This window comes from Ovis aries, chromosome 10, assembly GCF_016772045.2.
Source record: "Ovis aries strain OAR_USU_Benz2616 breed Rambouillet chromosome 10, ARS-UI_Ramb_v3.0, whole genome shotgun sequence".
Taxonomy (NCBI): Eukaryota; Metazoa; Chordata; class Mammalia; order Artiodactyla; family Bovidae; genus Ovis; species Ovis aries.
This window is the reverse complement of record NC_056063.1, coordinates 76974324-76997230: the sequence shown is the minus strand read 5'-3', so window position 1 is coordinate 76997230 and position 22907 is coordinate 76974324. Positions and strand designations below refer to the sequence as shown.

Sequence of the window (22907 nt, the reverse complement as noted above, 5' to 3'; positions counted from 1 at the left end):
AACCTAGCTCCAAATAAACAAGTGATTTAAAAAGAAAAGAACATTTAGATTCCCATCAGCCTTTTCTGTAGCAATGCTTTGTGTCAGAAGAAAATAGAGTGACATATAGGGTGCTCAAAGAGAGTGTTTGTGATCTAGGTCTTTTAATAACTAAGAAAACTGACTTTCAAGGTGTAACAACGTATGATGCAAGTAATATTGTGCCCATGAGCCTTTCCTGAGAGACCCTCTAAAGAACATACTGCAGACAAGCATTACTCCAAAAACACTCTGCTGCTGTTGCTGCTGCTGCTGCTGCTAAGTCACTTCAGTCGTGTCCGACTCTGTGCGACCCTATAGACGGCAGCCCACCAGGCTCCCCCATCCCTGGGATTCTCCAGGCAAGAACACTGGAGTGGGGTGCCATTTCCTTCTCCAATGCATGAAAGTGAAAAGTGAAAGTGAAGTCTCTCAGTCGTGTCCGACTCTTAGCGACCCCATGGACTGCAGCCTACCAGGCTCCTCTGTCCATGGGATTTTCCAGGCAAGAGTGCTGGAGTGGGGTGCCATTGCCCTTCTCCAAACACTCTGCTAGATTTCATTATTTCAGGTGCCTGTCAGAATCTTCTGCAGCCAGAAGAGGGCACTGCAGAGCAGCGTGGCTCCGAGTTACCAATGCTTAGAGCCTGTCCTTGCCTGAAAGAACTGTGCAAGGCTTTACTAAAGAAATCAAATAACTAGATCATCCCTATATAGGCCTTCTTTCTTTGCAGAAAGAAACAGCAGTTTCTAAATACATGTCAAGGCTAACAGATATAGATACCTACATAGATCTAGGTAATTCTCTACATCTGTATCTATAGAAGATCTAGGTATCTTTCTTCTGTCAAGAATCTCCCAAAGTTGAATTGAAGTTATTCTATTACAGTATTTATTCTTCCAGCTTATTCTGCTGTTAGTTATAAAATCAGTGCTCAGGGCCTCCTTGGTATGAATTAGAAATGTATTCTGACACTTTTATGTATAAAATAGATAAGTAATAAGGATCTACTGTTAAGCACAGGGAACTCCACTCCAGGCCCTGTGGTGACCTAAATGGGAAAGAAATCCAAGAAAGAGGGGATATATGTATACGTATAGCTGATTTACTTTGCTGTACAGCAGAAACCAACACAGCATTGTAAAGCAACTGAACTCCAATAAAAATAGATATATTTATTCTGTTTTGTTCAGTTCAAGTTTAAGACAAAGGAGATTTGGAGGCTATTTAGAAATCTTTTAGAAATCTTTGGGCTTCCCTGGTGACTCAGAATCTGAGCAAAGAATCTGCCTGCAATGCAGAGACCCGGTTTCGACCCGTGGGTTGGGAAGATCCCCTGGAGAAGGAAATGGCTACCCACTCCAGTATGCTTGCCTGGAGAATCCCATGGACGGAGGAGCCTGGCGGGCTACAGTCCGTGGGGTCACAAAGAGTCGGACACGACTGAGCGACTAGTACTTTCACTTTTCTTTAGAAATTACAGGCAGTGAGGAAATAATTTTACAAACAGTCCCCAGTTTCTGCAAAGGTGTCTCCCAACATGAAGAGCACTGTTTTAAGTGTCAGCTGTCCCATTACAGGGCCTGTAGCTGGGTGATTGCGTTCAGACCATCATCTTACACTAAGGGAAAGACACAGCCACGGCCTGTCTTTGTCGTTTGAAGATGAAACGGGAGTTGGGGGTCCACCGCCCTCTCCTGAAACTCACCTCCTCAGGACCTCCATGGCCTGGGCCCTTCCGTGACTGTGTAAACACCTTCTGCTGTCTCCAAAGGGACTCCACTCAATGTTCCTAAGGAGATGTGCGGTTAAATCAATGCCCAAAGTCACATGTCAGTCGAGGGGATAAAATGTAAGAAAGCTTTATGATTTGATCATGCCAAGCAGGCTTTTGTGTGTTACCCTGAAAATGTAATTTTTCAACAAAATGACTTCCACTCTTGTTTCCTTGTCTATACGTTAATTTATTCTCCCAAGAATTCTAGTGAATAATGAAACCAGCTCCATTTTTCATTACTGAGAACGGATGAGCATACTGGCTCTCCTCACATGAGAGAAACTGCCGGTGTGTTCAGTGGTCCTTCCCTTCATGACGGGTCTGCTGTGATGTAGGAAAGTTCTGTCGCTTATGGAGATGTCGTCAGGTTCTCAGTTGTGCTGAGATGACCAGTTCTTCCCCAGCTCTGGCCATATGGCTGGGTGGGTTGACATGACCGCATCTGTTTCCAGGTGTGTCTGCAGACTGGGGCCCTGTGACTTTGTACCTCAAGTTACGCGTCTTTTGTTCAGCAGACCCTGGATGGTCTATCTTTCTCTGAATACAGAGTTGTTCAGTCTCCTGCTTGATCGTCTTACCTCAACTTTGAAACACATCATGCCTTTTAGTATTTCCTCCACTCGCCTTGCTGAAAGGACCACCTCACTCAGCACTTAGAGGGATAGTTTGCGCCAAATTAATCTGCCCTGTGCACACATTTCCAATTTGAATCCTTGACCCACTGCCTCCTTTGCCTGCAGAAATATAACCAGCATCCAGGCCTAGTACGACTTCTACTTCTTCAGTCGAGTCTCTGCTAACTATTCCAGACACGCCTAGCTCTCCCCTACCCAGAACCTTACCACCCCTTCTCATCTTTCCTACGGTGCATATCACCTAATGCTTTAGTAACTACAGTATCCTGCTTTTTTCTGATAAGCTCACAGCCTTTGCTTCACAGTTACTCCCCTACATACAAACCTTCAAGTTTCAGACTTTCAAAGATGTGAACCTGTGTTCCCATATCCAGTCATGTACATCCGCTCAGGTGTCTGGTGGGCATTGTCAGGCATGTGCACCCTCTACAAGTGAGTGCTTTTCTGCGCCTTGCTGTACAGGACTGCATAGAGTACAGTGGGGCAGTAGCTTATTTCTTGCCTGATCACTGATGCCAGCCCCTGTATGCCAGCTATTGTCCTGTGCTACTGTACTTTTCAAGGTGCGTGCATGCCTGCTCAGTCGCTTCACTCGTGTCTGACTCTTGGCGACCCCACGAACTGTAGCCCGCCAGATTCCTCTGTCCATGGGATTCTGCAAGCGAGAATACTGGAGGATCTTCCCATGCCTGCCTCCAGGGGATCTTCCCAACTCAGGGATCGAACCTGGGTCTCCTGCATTGCAGGTGGATTCTTAAGCACTGAGCTACTGGGGAAGCCCCACATTTCATGGTACTATACTGTAACGATTAAAAGTGTTCTCTACTTTTTGTGCTTGTTTCTTATGTAATATTTGTGTGAAATGTATTATAAAACTATTACAGTACAGTACAATACAGCCGATTATGTTAGATGGGGGCCTCAGCTAACTTTGTTGATTGTTGTTCAGCCGCTCAGTCGTGTCTGACTCTTGGTGACCCCACAGACTGCAGCACACCAGGCCTCCCTGTCCTTCACCGTCTCCCAGAGCTTGCTCAAACTCATGTCCATTGAGTCAGTGATGCCATCCAACCATCTCATCCTCTGTCGTCCCCTTCTCCTCCTGCCCTCAATCTTTCCCAGCATCAGGGTCTTTTCCAATGAGTGCACCTTTGCATCGGGTGGCCAAAGGATTGGAGCTTCAGCCTCAGCATCAGTCCTTCCAATGAATATTCAGGACTGATTTCCTTTAGGATTGACTGGTTTGCTCTCCTTGCAATCCAAGGGACCCTCAAGAGTCTTCTCCAACACCACAGTTCAAAAGCATCAATTCTTTGGAGCTCAGCCTTCTTTATGGTCCAACTCTCACATGCGTACATGACTACTGGAAAAACCACAGCTTTGACTTTGGACATAGTCCAAATGTGTTGGACTTAACTCACAAATTGGACTTATAAACGCACTCTCAGAACAGAACTCATTTGTATATAGAAGACTTACTGTATAACTAGGCTTTTGGAGTCTGGTAAGCAAGACCTCAGGTTCTGAGGAGCTCTGTATCTCCAGTAGTCACTAAAATCGTACTAAGGACTCAGTAAATCTACCCTATTGACCAAAATGAATAGGGCTTTGTCCGAGTACTGTCCATGGTCTGCGCTTCCCCTCCGTGTTCCCGAATTTCCCCAGGCTGCTGTGCCTCTGTCCTCTACTTCTACCCATTTCCCACCCGCCCTGGCTCCTCTGTACGTGTCACCAAGCACCTTCTGCAACTAGGAAGCTGAGTTTGGGGAGTGTGGCTTCCAGTTTGTAGCCAACCTCCAGGATTGCTTTTCTCGTCCTTCCCCTTGCAATAATTTCATCATTGCAACAGGGAAGAAACCTTTAAAGTTCATCTCATTTTTGTCTTCATGTCTGTAGGCAAAAAAAAACAAAAAGCTCCTAAACTCATCATTCAGATTAGGACTGGGTCACAGGCCCAGAACCTGAATCAGATGTGATGTGGGTTAGGGAACATTTTACTGAAAGATGGCAATAGGGGTCCAGCGGTCACTGCAATCTTGAATTCTTTGAAGACTGAAAAGCCTGTGTGGTTGGAAGGAGTGCTCAGTCATGTCTGACTCCTTGAGATCCTATGGCTGTAGCCCACTGGGCTCCTCTGTCCACGGAATTTTCCAGGCAAGCATACTGAAGTGAGTTGCCCCTTCCTCCTCGAGGGGATCTTCCTGACACCGGGATCGAACCCACATCTCCTGCATTTCAGAGGGTTTCTTTATCACTGAACTATCAGGGAAGCCAGATGTAAGGGCATTTTATTACCAGTGAGCACAGCCAGTGTGTTGCCCCCATAGCTGTGACATGTGGCTGGAAAAGCTTGTTTGCAATTATGTTCAAATAAAGTAGGGGTAGAAATTAAAGTTAAATGATAGAATCAATCATATGATGATGCTTCAGTGAAAATATTCATGCCTAGTGTTTTAACAGTGTAGCTGTTTCATGTATGTAATGATCTGTTGCTATGTTTCCCCTTTACTTTCTGAAAACTAAAGTCATACTCTTAATTTACAGCTTCGCAAGTCTGTCTTCAGCATCAGGGCAAGGAACCTTCTAGAAAAGGAGACTGCAGTCACGAAAATCTTACGGTAACACCATTAAACATTGATACACAATTAAACACAAGTAGGGTTATATGAAACCAAAAAAAGGCTGTTTTTGTAAAATAATGAACAATTTTCTGAGTATTCACATATACTTCCTGCTAGAAAGTATGTTTGAGTAACTGTATGCTTAGAAATAATGTTAAACACATCATTGATGTCTTGAAAAAGTAATATTCTACTAACTCAATTGGTCATTTTCTCTTTCATGCACTTAAACATAAATTTTAAGTACGGAGAATGGCAGAAAGATGGAAATAATTTCTCCTTACAAGTATTATGTCTTTTGTGATATCTAAAGGACAAGTCACAATCTAAGGGGAAAATGGTAAAAGGGAAAGCTTTCTGTGTTTTTAGTTTGAGTCACAAAACCCAAAATTTGTATTTGTTGTCCTTCGAGAAGAACTCTGCCCAACCTGTGAAAAGGGTGGCGGACTTCTGCTGCTGTTGTTACTCATCAGCTCTGGGAACAAGGCGATGAGCTAAAGAAACTGTAGCTTCCTCTCAATTTTATTCATGTGACCTATGCGCAAACCGAAGAATTCTGGTCTTTAAAAACACGTTCCGTATGTTAACTAATTGATTTTGTTTTGGCTTAGGATCCCTCTGTGTCCCATTAATAGGATGGGAGTGGGAAGATGGCGTATCATTGTTTAAAAAAGTCCTTAAAAAAATAAGTTAACTTTTATATGCCTGCTGCATGCTTCGTTCCCCAGTTGTGTCCGACGCTTCGTGACTCCATGGACTGCAGCCTGGTCAGGAGCCCCCCCAGGCTCCTCTGTCCATGGGACTTTCCAGGCAAAAGTACTGGAGTGGGTTGCCATTCCCTTCTCCAGGGGATCCTCCCAACCAGGGGATCGAACCTGCATCTCCCGTGTCTCCTGAATTATAGCAGGTTCTTTAGTCCCTGAGCCATCAGGGAAGCCCTGACTTATTTATAGTACCTGTTAAACATTCACTTTTTATGCTCACCTATATATGAACACAAATCACAAAATTAGGTCATAATTCATAAAACTGGATATTGTCAGGTGGATTCATAGAAGCTTGAACCTAAATATTATAGAAGCTTGAATCTAAAATATTAAAGAGATAAATATGACATATAACAGGTCAGTTATTTCTGAAGTGTAGTAAAGTTGGGGTAAAGAGATGATTAAGAAGAATATGAATTTTTAAAATTTTTATAATTATGTATCAATGTTAATAAATTTAAAAGAATTAATACCACAATAAAGTGATTGTAATTCATTGATTTATATTTACTATGAGGGAAACCCCCCTCATCAAGGCTATGGTTTTTCCAGTAGTCATGTATGGATGTGAGAGTTGGACTGTGAAGAAAGCTGAGTGCCGAAGAATTGATGCTTCTGAACTGTGGTATTAGAGAAGACTCTTGAGAGTCCCTTGGACTGCAAGGAGATCCAACCAGTCTATCCTAAAGGAGATCAGTCCTGGGTGTTCATAGGAAGGACTGATGTTGAAGCTGAAACTCCAGTACTTTGGCCACCTGATGCGAAGAGCTGACTCATTTGAAAAGACCCTGATGCTGGGAAAGATTGAGGGCAGGAGGAGAAGGGGATGACAGAGGATGAGATGGCTGGATGGCATCACCAACTCAATGGACATGGGTTTGGGTGGACTCCAGGAGTTGGTGATGAACAGAGAGGCCTGGCGTGCTGCTGTCTATGGGGTGGCAAAGAGTCGGACACGACTGAGTAACTGAACTGAACACACCTTTATGTGTCCACTGCCTTTAATGCCCTTTCTACCATCTGTGGCTCAACAGTTCAGTCATCAGCTGTTGAGATGGAGTTTGCATTTCTGTTATTTCATTTATCTTCTTGATTTGGGAGTGATTTTGAGAAGAGGGAAAATAAATGGTGACTCTGAGCTGCCATCTTTACTGCAGAAATCTATTCTATTCTATGTCTTTTGAATTTTTACCTCCCTGGTGGCTCAGATGGTAAACAGTCTGCCTGGGATGCAGGAGACCTGAGCTCAGATCCCTTAGGTCAAGAAGATCCCCTTGGAGAAGGGAATGGCTACCCAATCTAGTATTCTTGCCTGGGGATTTCCATGGACAGAGGAGTCACAAAGAGTTGGACACAACTGAGCAGCTTTCACTTTTGCGTATTACCTTCCAAAAATAAATATAACTGATTTTTAGTAACAGCATTCTTAAAATGTTTAGGATTGGTGGACCCAGCTGGGCAGGGTCTTGGCCAGAGTCTTAATGAGAACCAATTAGAACCAATCTGAACCAATTAGAGTCTTAATGAGAACCAGTGAGAACCAGTTCACACTGGAACAGTGTGTCCAGTTGATGACCTGTTTTCTAGAGAAAGAAAATGGTCCTTTAGTTTGTAGTTCGGATGAGTGGATTTTCGAAAAGTTCTTGAAGCTAACAGTGAAATTACTTCTTGGTTATGGCCTTAAATTCCTGGACATTCATTTTCCTGGAATGAATATTCAAGTCCTATTAATGGAGGGGTCTTGGTTCTTAGTACTGATATTGAAGCTGTAGAATTACCAGGGTTCTCACTTAGCAGGGAACCCACATTTTCAAATATGCATCTTCTGTTTGAAACAGGATCTGAGTTATTCTGGCAAAGAGCATGCTGTATACCTCCCTATGAACAGGAAATTCAAGTCCACAAAGAAAAAAGAATTTCAGAGAGAGGCTAGAGTGTTGAATCAGTGGTGGGGTCACCAGTGATTTCTACATATTATAATCTGTATAAAATTCTACATAATCATCTTTCAGTTGTATTTTTCTATTTATTATTATTTTTTGACATTAATGTGTGCTTTGAAAATTGAAATGAACTTCTGGGTATGTATAGGAACACTTTGATGAGAAACAAAAAATAGGGCATTTTAAACAGAACTTGAGAACACTGTCAAAAGCTTAAATGCAGGTGATTCACTTAGCACTAATGGGCCAGACTTACCTGGACAGTCTTGTGAGAAAGACGATGGCCCTAAATTATAAAATCCAAGGTTGCTATTAAATTCACTCTTGTTTTGACTTTGTCTACACTGTTCAGCTCCACTAGAGAAAGCTTTCTTCAAAAGGCAGTGACCTTTATACCACATCAGATGAAATCAAAACACCAGGCAGTGTGCTTTCAAAACCATCGCCCCCTCTCCTGAGATTTCTCTAATTCGAGCCCTGAAATTGAGCAAAAATGCATTATCATTCCTGTGAGGCTGAATGCATCGAGAAATGTCAGAATAAAATAATTAAACATGTTTCATTATTTTAGAAAGTTCCATCCTTTTGCAGTTCACTGTCAGTATCTCTTTAGCTAGGGATGGAATCTTTATAACCTCTCTGAGTGCTCAATATGGTGTGATTTTTGTAATGTGATGTTTGGATCTATGACATAATTTTCTTTTCCATACACTGAATTAATATGTTAAAATGATATTAACATATAATTATTATATTATATTATAATTATATTATATAATTATTATATTAACATATAATTAAAATATAGTTGAATGCTACTTACTGTTGAAAAACTAAATATATTTAATGACTTATTGGGTCAGTTTTTCTCATCACTTTTTTCAAAGTTTATTCTCTAAATTGTTCCTACACTGAAGTAATGGATATTTTAATATAATAAAACAATATACCAAAACTGAGTAGTTTCTCTCCCTCTCTCTCTCTCCTCTCTCTCTCTCTCTCTCTCTCTCTCTCTCTCTCTATATATATATATATATATATATATATATATGTACACATTTTTTTTCAATCTTTTGGCCACACCACACAGCATATGGGGTCTAAGTTCCCTGACAGGGATCGAACCTGCACCCTCTGCATTTTGACCTCATAGGATTACCTGAGCATGTGTATCAAGTTCTTACTCAGCAGCCCTGTAGCCAAAATAAGTAAGAATCCTGGCTCCATGCCTTCTGGATGTCTGATATTGGGCAAGTTGCTTATGTCTCTGCACCTCTGTTTTCTCATCTCTTAAATGAGGTCTGTAAATTTATAGCCGCTGACTTATAGGAGAGGGTTAAACAAGCTGGTATCTGTAGGTGATTTTCCATTATTGGCAACAAGTTAGGGGAAACCCACAGTTGCCCCTGAGGGACAAGCAACTGACAGCTACCTTTCAAAGCTGATCCTCCAGGGCCTGCTGCAGAATGTCCGCTGTTGTCCAGCAGAGGCCAGATCTGGAACATAAAACGCTTTTGACACATCAGTTCAGTCGCTCAGTCGTGTCCGACTCTTTGCGACCCCATGAATCGCAGCACGCCAGGCCTCCCTGTCCATCACCAACTCCCGGAGTTCACTCAGACTCACGTCCATTGAGTCAGTGATGCCATCCAGCCATCTCATCCTCTGTCGTCCCCTTCTCCTCCTGCCCCCAATCCCTCCCAGCACCAGAGTCTTTTCCAATGAGTCAACTCTTCGCATGAGGTGGCCAAAGCACTGGAGCTTCACACATCAGTGTACTCTTTTTCCAGGTTGATCCCAAAGTTCTTGCTTACCCAGCTAGAAGCAGTGTACTGCTGCAGCTCAGTTGAGAAGCTTCCCTGGTGGCTCAGTTGGTAGAGAATCCACCTGCAATGCAGGAGATCTAGGTTCAATCCCTGGGTCAGGAAGATCCCCTGGAGAAGGGAATGGCAACCTACTCCTGTATTCTTGCCTGGGAAATCCTATGGACAGAAGAGCCTGGCAGGCCACAGTCCATGGGGTCGCAAGAGTTGTACATGATTTAGTGACCAAACCACTGCCACCAGCAAGCTTTGCTAGACTGGCTAACATCTTTAGGGTATCATCAGATCATTTGTTTAATTCATTTGCTGGATGCTTATTGTTGGATATAGCTGTAAACTAACAACAGATTTCTCAGCCCAGGTTAGCATCCCCAATAGCCAACGGGAACTCCTGGACGTGGGGAACTGTGATCTTTGTAATGCCCAAAGGGAGGCTGTGAAAGTCTCCATTCTGCTTGGATGGGCCAGGAAATAAAACAGTCCTGTCTCAGAAGTGGGACACCTACAGAGGCATTGGCAGGAAGCCTAGTCAAACAGGGAGACCAGCATCTCACAGAGAGGTTTGGGGGTGGCCTCAGGTGTTGGTAAAGTGGAGCCTGATGGGCTTGGCAGCCAGAACAGTGACGGTGAGCAGGATTTAATCGAGATCGTTGGTTCAGAGGGGCTGGTGCCCTGGGCAAGGGAGCAGCTGAACAGAAGGTGTGACTGCCAACATGGGCACCATGGGCAGACCAGGGACCACTGGGGCTGGGACACCATGGCATCGTCTTCTGCAGGGGTTGTAATTTCTGCCTGGAACCTTCCATGTGCACATAGCGTTGGTGCTCCATAACTTCAGGATGGTTGAGGGCTTAGCTGGGGTAAGTCCTTCCTGGGCCGTGGGCTCGGTGAGGTATTCTCTTGATCCACTGGCATCTCTGAGGGTCTTATTCTCCCAGCTCTCTCTCCCCAAGGGAGATTAACTGGCATCTGGACTCTTCCCTAGGATGTGAGCATCTAAGTTTTATTCCCCTGGAAGGGGTGGCAAACCTGATTTTGAACCGATGGAGGAGATCACGGAATTTTCTAGAGGAAGAAATTCAAATTAAATCCCAAAGATTCCCTCCAAAGTCCGCCTGTCCCTGTGCACTTCGCTAGCTGTGAAAGCATGGGGTTGAGGAGAGGGCAGAGAGCCTCTTCCTCCTCCTCTGCCTTGTCTTGTCTAGACTGGAGCCGCCAGTTCTCTGAGCAGATTCTCGGGGAGTCTAAGAGCGCTTCGCGATGCAGAGCAAGATTTCTTATCCCTTTCCCATGGAGCACGTTCTCCTTTTCAAATTATTGTTTCATCTGTTAGCCCAGGAGTTCACAATTTCTGGGTAAGGTCACGGGAGTTCTGTGCAGCTCCGTGCCCTGGGCACGGCTCACAGGGTATGCACAGCATCCCCGAGAGGATGCGAGGACCGTGCACGTCCCAGAACCCAGGGCCAGACTTGCCAGAGCTCAGTGAGACCTGCTTCAGCCCCTGAGGGGTGCGGTGCACCAGGAAGACCCCGCAGACGACAGGAAGCAGGCTGAGACTGGTCAGCCTGCCGACACCGCAACAAATTCTTATAACCATCGTTAGCAAGAATAACCTGAAGTTTTAAGGAAAGAGAGTATGGGGCATTAGTGCACCCTCTATTAATTAAATTAAATTAAATTATTACTATCTGATTTATTAAATAGATGTATTAATGTATTGACTATGTTTAGAAATACATAGACTTTTAGTGTGACTCTATTAGAATTGCCATTACACAGTAATCAAATATTTCATGTAAATATTAAATACTATTGTAAATATTTATCTGTGATTTTGTTAAGTCTGCCTAACCATTGGCTTTCCTTACGAAGATTTTCCTGGTACTTAAAAAACTTGTAGACTGGTTGGAAGACCATTTGGAGATATAGAGACTACGTAAATGGGTAGAAATTAGCTGTGTTCAGAGAACAATAAACTAAGGCAATAAGATATGTGGGAGACTTCCCTGGTGGGCCAGTAGTTAAGACTCCACACTTCCACTTCAGGGGCTTGGGTTCAATCCCTGATGGGGGAATTTCTGTATACCATATGGTGCAGCCAGGAAAAGTAATTAGTTAATTTTTTAAAAAAGAATCCGTGGGTGCATGCATTTGAATAAAACATAAAATAGTGAAAATTTCAAGGAGGCAAAATATAACTTAATTGAAACAATATATTCTTGTTTTGTTTGCTTTTACCAACTAAACTTTCTTTCCTTGCTGCTGCTGCTGCTGCTAAGTCACTTCAGTCGTGTCCGACTCTGTGTGACCCCTTAGACGGCAGCCCACCAGGCTCCTCCGTCCCTGGGATTCTCCAGGCAAAAACACTGGAGTGGGTTGCCATTTCCTTCTCCAATGCATGAAAGTGGAAAGTGAAAATGAAGTAGCTCAGTCGTGTCCGACTCTTCGCGACCCCATAGACTGCAGCCTATCAGGCTCCTCCGTCCATGGAATTTTCCAGGCAAGAGTACTGGAGTGGGGTGCCATTGCCTCTCCCCTTTCCTTGAACTTTGAAAAATGTTTTCAGATATAATTAACATATGTATTAGTTTCAGGTGTACAGCATAGTGATTCTAGGAGGTTTGTATACACTATGAAATGATCACCACAAAGAAGTCTAGGTAACATCCATCACCTTACATAGTAAAATAATATATTCTGTTTTTCTAGATAGTACCTGATTTGTAGTAATCAAAATATATTTCATTGACATAGTATATGATTTGTAGATTACTTTCAGATAAGCCCCCAAAATGATTGTATTAATACTATGGATTAGGAGAGCTACTATTAAATTTTACCCAACAGATGTGGGAAGATATTTTGACTAGGTTTTTCTTTTACTGTTTTATCATTGATGGGTAAAGCAGCAAGTAATAGAGGAAGATGCGTATCTCTAGAAAAATCAGTTTGAATGGTTTATGCAACATTTGTTATTAAAAAGCTCAGCCTTTGCATAGCAGTTGACATTTTTCTGAATCCTCAGCAAGGTTCACCTCACAGTGAATGGTACGGGGTTTCAGATATTTTATTTGCTGAATTTCAATAGATGCACTAAAGGCATGGATCTCTCAAGAGGTCATTTTCCTTCTCACGTATGGTACCTGTGTACGATAAGACTTAAGGCTTCTTTCATTTTTCAATCTAAAACAGTGAGGTTCTGCTTGTCGGTGTAGTTACATGTCTACGTATGAAAACATTTTCTCGAAAAACACAAGATAGGAAGGAACTGATTCTCTGCAGCTATTGAAGAGCCGTCCTGAGGACTGGGCTGGCTCACTAAGGAGCTGGATCTTCAGTACGATATAAACTATAAACCTATAAACGCAGCTCTTCTCTCATTGCCGGAGGCCAGGAGCGAGGCACTCACCGTTAGCTTTAGCACTGTGGAGGCAGGTGAGAGTCCTTCCCAGGAAGCACTCATCTGTTCCCTTCCCAAATTCTGGAGCCGTGGCTTTACATCATCACCCCTGAAGGACTATCTCTCTGTTCTCTCTGGATGTTGTTGCTGTTGTTCAGCCACTCAGTTGTGTCCGCCTGTTTACGACCCCATGGAGTGCAGCATGCCAGGCTTCCTTGTGATGTCCTCCAGTGTCTCCCAGAGTTTGTTCAAACTCATCGCCATTGAGTCGGTGATGCCATCCAACCACCTCATCCTCTGCCACCCCCTTCTCCTCCTGCCCTCAATCTTTCCCACCATCAGGGACTTTTCCAGTAAGTCTCTTGATGTGACTATCTTACGTTAACCACATCTGATAATACTTTACAAGGGGACCCTCAAATTCAATGTTCTGCAAAGTCACATTGCCATGCCTTTAGATGGTAATGACATTTAATACCGGACACTTAATACCAAGTAATTTAACTTCTCTATAATGTATGAAAATAATTTGAAGACTCATAGGCCTCTGTCTTTCATTATAGAACATACAGACTTTTCCCATCCCGTGTCCAGGAACATTAAGAAAGAAGATGTGGAGACAGCTAAGAAAGAAACCAAGGACCCCCTGCTACTGTCTCTATAAACAACTCGTGGTGTTTAAAGGCTAATAAAGCCCCAAGATCTCTCTTAGAAACATCATCTTTGGGCCAGTCTTAAAATATTTTAGATGGAGACATGTCAAGAAAAATAGAGATAATTTCTTAAGACACAATTCTCTCCCCTCGACCTCCATAAAAGATTTTATATAAATATATGGCTGTCATATAAGGGGTAATTGAAATTCCACAGCACAAAGGCAAGGCGGAGAAGGGCGGGGTGGGGGGGAGTCAATCTTTCATATTTTTTTTTCAAAGGCTTGGCAAGAAACCAGGGGTAATATTTTTGCAACTGGGAGTTCGTGTTTGCTGAAGAATATTCCCACGTTTGAGTCATCATCAGGGGTCCTAGTCTTGTTTTACTTTCAAAGGTAGAGAGGGCGGAACGCTAACCCCAGCTGGGAGAAGGAGCATGCCCCCCTGTCCTTCTCCTCCAGGGAGCAGGGATAAAGGGATTACAGATGCCTGCATAATGGAGAATTTCCTCACTCAGACAAGACAAAAGGCTTCATTATTTTTCACCAGACCCTTGAAGCCTTGTGCCTTCCAGTTCCAGAAGCCAGGCAAGCTGACCAAGTGTTTCGTTTTGTTTTGTTTTTAATTTTAAGCCCACAAAATGGAGTTTCTAAGAACCCGGGCTTCAAGGACTTGCCATTATGAAGGGATAAAGGAAAGATATTGAAGACCTTCATGTCACAACTCTTAGGGTCTCCCCCCAACCTGGATGAGCCAGACTGTCCCTGGGGATCACAGTGTGTGTCTTCAACACCTGAGCATTGTCTTCCGTCCATGCGACCAGAAGGCATCTAAATCCTTATGAAAAATGTAAAGCGGCAAAATAGAATTGAAATGAATCTTCGAGTACTTTTCCTTCGGACTAGGTTTTTTCCTGAGTAACTTCAACAATGGATGCATCTAATTTCTTGTTGGTAAAAGAGTAACAGTCTCAAATTCCTCCCTTATTTACTATTTTGATTTGGCCGTAGATTGCTGTAAGACACGGTATACGGTGACCTTGTTCCCAGTGATGGTTTGTAAGTTTCTCTTAATAACTTTTTCATAGAATATAGATAAAGCTTTATAAGCTTTCTGCTTGCAAGGAACACCGTCTGATTTTTTATTCCCATCTCAGGGTCTCCTCTGTCATAGACATGCAGCATGTTTCTTGCGTGGTGTAATATTCAAGTGAAAGTGAAGTCGTTCAGTCATGTCCAACTCTTTGTGACCCCATGGATTGTAGCCTGAGACTCCTCCGTCCATGGGATTTTCCAGGCAAGAGTACTGGAGTGGGTTGCCATTTCTATCTCCAGGAGATCTTCCCAACCCAGGGATTGAACCCAGGTCTCCTGCATTGCAGGCAGATACTTTACCGTCTCAACTACCAAGGAAGCCCAATGAATTAAAAAAAAAAAAAGTAAAAATAAATGATTAAAAAATAAATAAAAGATTAGTAGTATTCTAACTTGAGATCAAATTAAGATTATTTAACGTCCCCTTTCAAACGCACAGTTCAAACACTTGCTCTTTTGTTTGTGATTATTTCCATGCTTCGTGAGCATAAAAGGATCAAAAAAGAAATGAAAATATTTGATCTTTGCAGATGTCAAGGTTCGTTCATTTAACAAATGTTTGTTGAGCACCTACTGTGTACAAGGTGGAGTCATCAGTGACCAGCCGGGGTGTCTTGGAGCTCTTTGGAGCCCGGCACATATGAGGATCGGCAGGACCACGGAGAACGATGTGGAAAGCGAGGTCCCTGCTGGTGGAAGATGGGACCTGGAGGGGCTCTCAGAGGCAGACATACAGGACTTGGCAAGTCAAGCTGAGCTTCGGGTCTTCATCTTTCTCTGAGGAGCAATAGGATGTGGAGGATTTTAAGGCAGTGATGATAATGGTATTCATTACCTATTGTTGTGTTGCAAACTACCCCACAATTAGTGATTTAACCAGCACGTGGATGAACTCACAACTTTGGTCAAGAAGCTGGGCATGTGTTGCTTTCTGCCATGTATCAGCATGACTCAGCCACAGGTATACGTGTCTCTCCTTCCTCTGAAACCAATACAGTATTGTAAAGCAATCACCCTTCAGTGAAAAATAAATAAAAATAAAAAAGGTAGGCATGGCTTCTTGGGGTCTCTGGCTCTGGGTCTCTCGCAAAGCTGCAGGCATTTTCAGGGGAATGGGAGCATCCCCTTCCTAGCTCGCTTGCACGGTTGTTAAGAAGGCTGTGTGCCTCCTGAGCTCTTGGTGGGAGCCCCCTCATCTCTTAGGAAGGGGGTCTCTCCTTAGAGCAGCTCTCAGCATGCTGCCTTCTTCCTCGAGCAAGTGAGAGACTGCAGAAGGGGGAACCACAGTGTCTGGTGACCTCTTCCATCCTTTCTGCCTTCTGTTCGTTAAAAGCAAGTCTCTTAAGTCCTGCCTGCACTCAAGGGGCTACACAAAGGCAGGGAAACCAGTGTAACCAACAGTGCAGTCTGGTTGCTCGCCACTCAAAAGCCAATACAGAGGGCGTGCATGCGTACGTGCTCAGTCGTGTCTGACTTTGGACTTTCCCAGGAAGAATACTGGAGTGGATTGCCATCTTCTTCTCCAGGGAGTCTTCCCAGCCCAGGGATCAAACCTGCGTCTCCTGAGCCTCTGGATTGGCAGATGGGTTCTCTATCACTGAGCCACCTGGGAGGGTAATATAGAGGGCAGGTTGGTGGAAAGGAGAGTTTGTTTTATTTTGGATGCCAGCAGCTGGGTAGGGGGTGGGTGTGGATTCTGTCCAAAGGCTGATTCCTTCCCAACCCCAACATCAGGGGGCACGAGCTTCTATAGAGAGAAGGAGGGGGCTCCACACAGCAGCAGCAGTCAGCCCTGACGGGCATCTTGAAGTCGGTCATCGGTGGTCTGAGCAGCGTCGTGTTGATTGGTTTCAGTCGTTAATCTTCAGTTCCAGGGTCGGTTTGTTTGCATTTCTTGAGGCCAGTTCTCAGAATTGGGGCAGCTTTTGGACACGATTTAGCAACGGAGAACACAGGCAGTCACATCACAGCTACCGTCTGGTCACGCTGTCGCTCACTTCTCTGCCTGGCAGGGGTTTCAGTATCTAAGACAACTCACAGGATATGGCTCAGGATATTATCCCCCTGAGAAGGAACTAAAGGTCCTTGACTGTGCTTAATGACCAAATTATTCCTACTTGGTCTCCTTGGACGGTTCCCCTTTGTTTCTGCGTGTTCTCGCTTCTCTGATTAAGCTTCTTCCTTGGCTAAAGCTTTTCGGCAGCCCACAGACAGGTGGAGGGTGGGCAGCGGGGAAGGCCACAGGGTCCTGCCCGCATCGCCAGGAGGTGGGGACCACCGTCACACCGCAGATGGTCACCTCAGACATCACTTTGCCTGGGATAATAATACGTTTGTGGAGACCGGTTAAGAGGCTGCAACTCTGGTCCAGAGAGTACATCACCATTCACAGTCAGAAGAGAAAAGACTTACCGTCCAACGCAGATGTCCATCAGACTTACTGTCCTCTGCCTCCGCCCTCTATCAAATGTTTTCACATCAACCGCGACATAGGACAAGACAGAAGAGTCGGTAACGGAAATTGACATTTAAATCCAGCATCAGGGTTCCCAAAGCACTTGCATATTCATAACCCTGCTTGGTCCTTCCCGCTCCCTATAAAGTCAGTATTCTCGTCTCCACATTTTACACATATGGCATGGAGACTCAAACAAGACACATCCCTTGCCTGAGGTCCCGTAGCTCGTAAAAGCTGAGGTCAGAAGTGTTTGATTCTAAACCGTGTGTTTTTGCAAATCATCTTCTCCGTTAAGTCTCCAGGCAAAGGCAGAACTTTGAAGCCCCTCTGTACTGCTGGGTGGATTTGCTACTCTGAACCTGAGACTAGCAAGTTCTAGGTCCTGCCTCCCCCACTACACACACAGACACACACACACACACACACACAGACACACACACACACACACACACTCATCTCTACTCTCTGTACACCCCCACCTCCCCCTGTCTTCCATCAGTCCCTTCACGTGCCAGGAACTTTGCTTCTAGGAATATGAGTTTGAGTGATAAAATGGGCTGTGAAAAATGCGCAGTCTAGTAAGGAAAGTAACTAATCCTGTAAGCATTAACTGACCAAATGCCGTAAGCATTAAACAAGCTTGGTTAATAACGTGGCTACAGGAACATGGAACATCATCCTTTCATACTTTTACCCCAGTGAAATATTTATTTCTCACTTGATGTTACTTATCAGAACCCATTTATATCAGAGTTTGTAATTATATGACATTCATGTCGAAACTCAATTTGGTAGTTCATAGTTTGGATGACAGTCCATGCTTACACATAATAAAATTGTATTTCTTTTTAAAGATAGTAAAGCAAGCTTTTACCATACTTTTGGGTGAACCTTGGCCCATTGCATTAGAAACTCTGTAACCTCTTAGTAGCAGCTGATTGTGCCAGATGGCAGTGACTTTTCTACCAAGCTTATTGTTTTCTTGAATAACAAAATATTTTACGTGTATCAAAGATGGTGACATTGGCTTATGCGTGAAGCTGTTGTATTTATGCAGAAACATCCTAAAGCTGCATCTTTGCTGCCCCTGCTTCAAAGCCCAGGTGTTGTCAGGGCATCCTTCCCCACGCCCTTGTTCCCAGAAGCCTCTTTCTCCCCCCAAATCCATAGCCTTCTCTCTCAGTTTCTTGCATCATGCACAAAGAACCTGGTTTGGGCATCTAGTCGCTTTGTATTGGGTTGTCCAAAAAGTTCATTCCATTTTGTGGAAAAATTCAAATGAAGCTTTTGGCCAACTCAGTATATAAGGTTTTTCCCATATATTTTCTTCTTTTATATACTTTTTATGTACTTATTTCTGACTGAGCTGGGTCTTCCTGCTGCACAGGCTTTCTCGTTGCAGCAAGCAGGGCTGCTCTTCACTGTGGTTTGCAGGCTCCTCACTGGAGTGGCTTCTCTTGTTTCGAAGCACAGGCTCCAGGGCATGGACTTGGGTAGTTGCAGCTCGCAGGCTCTAGAGTGAAGGCTCAGTAGTTGTGACTGTAACTGCCCTCATGGGCCCCACAGGCAGACAGTGACCACTGAGGCTGAGACAAGCATGCTCTGTCTGCCCATGGGATTTTCCAGGCAAGAATAATGGACTGGGTTGCCAGTTCCTTCTCCAGGGGATCTTCCTGATCCAGGGATCGAACCCGCGTCTCCTGCATCTCTTGCACTGTCAGGCAGATTCTTTACCGCTGCACCACCTGGGAAGTCCAAAAAATTTTGCCTTCACCCAATTTACTTTGGCCACCTGATGCAAAAAACTGACTCATTGGAAAAGACCCTGATGCCGGGAAAGAATGAAGGCAGGAGGAGAAGGGGGCGACAGAGGATGAGATGGTTGGATGGCGTCACTGACTCATTAAACATGAGTTTGAGCAGGCTCCGGGAGTTGGTGATGGACAGGGAAGCCTGGCGTGCTGCAATCCGTGGGGTCACAAACAGTCGGACACGACTGAGCAACAGAACTGAATTGAATTTGCTACGAATATGGCCCTCAGTGTTCGGTAAAGAAACGGTAGATTTCTCTCTAGAGTTTCCTAGTTCAAAAGATGCTGGACCTCCTCAAGGGAAAGAACAAGATTTCAGAACATTTGGTCTAAGAGAAGACTCCACAAGAGGACTGACTGCTGGATGGAGGTGAAGGCTGTTGAGCTTCGTTTTGGTACTAGAGGTGGGGTGGGATGCTGGGGTGTGAGGCTGGCAGATGGTGGCCTGAAATGCCAAAGGGGACAATTATCGCCAAGACACAAGGGCCCATCTGCCTGATTTCACTCTCCTTGGATCTTGTGGGCACCTTGTAGCCCCGGGGAAGGAGGAGGAACGTCAACAGCCTGTGCTCAGAGAGCAAGACGACTAGCAGAGGCCTCTCGCCCAGCAACCGGAAACCACAGAGGCTGATGCTCTGAAGTCCCTTGTTACCTGTTTTAACTGATCCAGAGTTACAGAGCATTCTCTTCTTCTTCTTTTTTTTTCCATCAGTATCTAGTTTGAAATCCTTCCGGCTAACAGTGTTTATAACATAGAAGGAAGTGGTAGGAAAAGGATATTAAAGCAAATGGTTTCATATGTTACATTTAAGTGGCCCTCTTAGTCTGATTAAGCGCGGGTTTTCTGATTGCAGGATAGAGCTAAAAACCAGCCCCGTGACCCTAGCCTGGATGAGCAAATCACAGAGAAATGAAAGATTCACCTATGGACTGCAAAGCTGCATGTCACATGCACGACTGAAACACCAGCCTTTTGAGTATTCTTGTCTGAATTCTCTAGATCCAGCAGGAAAGAGAGAGCTTGTCATTCAGAGAGGAAAAGGGGAGTTGCTTTCTCCCCACTGCTTCAGCCATGCTGTTGGAGGGGATGGAGGAGGAGATGTCCTGGGGGGAGGGATTGTCTCCATGGAGACCTGCCCATCCTGTTCAATCAGAGGAGGGCGTCTCTGCTGTGGTCCTGACTCTTCTCCAGCAAGGATGCCCAGGCATCTTCATGCTGGGCTACGGGGCCAGCAGTTTTCTTTTTTTTAATCACAGGCGTCTTAAAGCCAGTTACATTCTACATATTTCAAACACCAAGGACAGCCAACGCAGAAGGGCATTTTATAATCAAGTTGTATGTGTTGTATATCTAAGACCTATAGGTCTCAGCCACTTTAGAGGAGAGCCTTGGGATGAAAAATAAAAGTTAACTAAGAAAGTGGTTGAAGGTTAAGGCTTGATGGTTTACACAAATGACAGGGTCCTGTATATGCCGGAATCACACCGTTCTCCAGGTAGATATTTTTCAGAATGCCGTCATGATTTTCAGGCCTTTATCCAAAAAAATAATTCTTAATATACATAATATGAAATCATCCTATACCTTTGTCAACTCAGCTGAACTTACAAATGCATCTTCCTCTTGACCTCATTCGAGTCCTGGAAATAACCACATGTGTGTGCTGAGTTGTTTTAGTCGTGTCTGACTCTTTGCAACGCCATGGAGCCTGCCAGGCTCCTCTCTCCATGGGATTCTCCAGGAAAGAATACTGGAGTGGGTTGCCATGCCCTCCTCCAGGGGATCTTCCCAACCCAGGGATCGAACCCAGGTCCCTTATGTCTCCTGCACTGGCAGGTGGGTTCTTTACCATCAGTACCACCTGGGAAACCCAGAAATAAGCATCGTCTCTATATTTCTTTGGTGTTCAATAAAATTTTAATCCCATCTCAAAGTGGTCTATGTAATTGATTAAGCTAAGAAGAGTGATTTGGGGGCCTTATTTCCTGTAATGCATTTACATTCATTACATGTGTATTGCTTCTCATAGGCATTCATCACAATTATCTTCACTGGCATCAAAAGTGGTTTTTAAGTACTTGAAAATACACATGGTATCATGAAAAATGCTGTTTTAAGTATGCTGAATAGACATAGGTCTTTTTCTCAAAGATCTTAACTCCAAGACGGACAGTAATGATGTGATTCAAAGCCTCTCTGGAAATTCACTTTGGGAACCATAAATCCGACCGTGTTCTGGAAAGCAGTGCCAGAAGTCTGTGGGTTCTGGTTTGAATACCTGTGGTGTCATAAGATTTACCTGTTACAAAACCGCTGCATTTTAAGTCTATGAGTTTTCTTCAACATCAAGGTCTTTTCCTCACTTCTGGGCTGATGAAATTAAGCCCAAAGGTCACTCAACTCATTGGTGACAGTGTCACCTTGGAACCAGGTCTCTTAACCCTGGAATTATTTTTTTTCCACTCTACTACTATATCAAGGGACTTCCTGTCTTTTCCAGTTGGACAGAGCTTCCTGGAGAAGCAATGTTTTCTCTCAGAATCATTACCTCACAAGTGTTATCCCCCAATTGTCTTCACTCATTAGCAAATCTGAAATTAACACAGGCCTGGTTATGGTTTAAAGAGAACATGTTTTTAAAAGCCTTCAGAGTTTTGTGACTGCAAAGAAAGTGGTCACCTATAAGCCACAGGCTTTAAAGCTGACGTTTCTCTAGGTATTTATTCCAGTTTTAATTACTTGTCCTTTCCATTACTTTTTTGCCTCTAACTTTTCACTTTCTTCTTTTCCTAGCATTCTGCAAAATCTCCTCGAAACATATATTCCATCAGCCCAGGAACCTGGGTTGGACAAGTCTTTCCCTAGGGGCTTTCATTAGAAACCTCCCTGTCTAAATTGAAAACCAACATCCAGGGTACCCAGGGGAAGGCTGGCCCTACAGCTTACAGAATCTCACTAGAGGCTCTCCTGTTTGCGGGGGGGCGGAGGGGTCTATTTGTTTTTCAGCACTTTCTTGTGCTTATGACCATTCTGTTCTGAAAGTGCTCTTGACACAGAACCTAAAGCTCATTTACCTTTTTGACGATGTGTCGTGTGCTGTATTTTGTCTTATCATTGGTGTTTCCTTAAAAATAAGAAGGGTAATGAGCAGTTATGCATTATTCATCCCAAGTGTATGAATGAGGCATTTATCTGGGGCTCCTTTTTTTTTTCTCTAGAGCTTGCACTCGTCAGCGCATGCTGAGCGGATCATTTGAGGGGCAGCCGGCAAAGGAAAGGTCAATTCTTAGCGTGCAACACCACATCCGCCAAGAGCGCAGGTAAATAACAGGGAGATGAGGCTGCAGAGAAAGCAAGGACCAGAGTTCTAGGGGAAGCATCTCCTGTGCACAGCCCTGGTCAGGAGGCAGGCATGGATGAAGAACTGAGTTCTGTTTGTTGACGGCAATAGTCATGAAATTCACAGTCAGATTCAAACAATCAAAAAATAGTTCAAACACCTCTTCCTTGTTGATGACCACACTCTCACTTTTAAGATCAGAAGGAAAAATTCTGAATTTTGTTTGATGGGATCAAAGGCAGGTGGTTAGACCTAAAGCTTTTGCTCTAAAAAGAAAGCAACATGCATGATGCTATCAGGGCTTTTTTTTTTTTTTTTTTAATAATCATTGCGTAAGAATCCACATTTGGTCTCAAGATGTATTGATCAGTTGGTTGTGCTTGTTTTAGGTCATTAAGACACGGATCAAACAGCCAAAGGATCAGTAGGGGGAAATCTCTTGAAACTCTGACTCAAGATGTAAGTTCTAACACTTTGGATTTGGAAAGCTTGATTGTGAAAATATCTTTAATGATTGCTTAGACAATTCCAGCACTTGGTTCCTTCTGTCACATTGTCATATCTC

At 44.0% G+C, this 22907-nt stretch overlaps 1 protein-coding gene across 1 annotated transcript in view; it reads left to right on the top strand.

Moving 5' to 3' along the window:
• NALCN (sodium leak channel, non-selective) overlaps window positions 1-22907 on the top strand; it is a 302582-nt gene that overhangs the window by 224729 nt on the left and 54946 nt on the right. The window contains exons 18-20 of the mRNA XM_015098259.3: window positions 4976-5049; window positions 22221-22322; window positions 22732-22801. Coding sequence (XP_014953745.2) covers window positions 4976-5049; window positions 22221-22322; window positions 22732-22801 — 246 coding nt within the window. The remainder of the gene's footprint in view (window positions 1-4975; window positions 5050-22220; window positions 22323-22731; window positions 22802-22907) is intronic.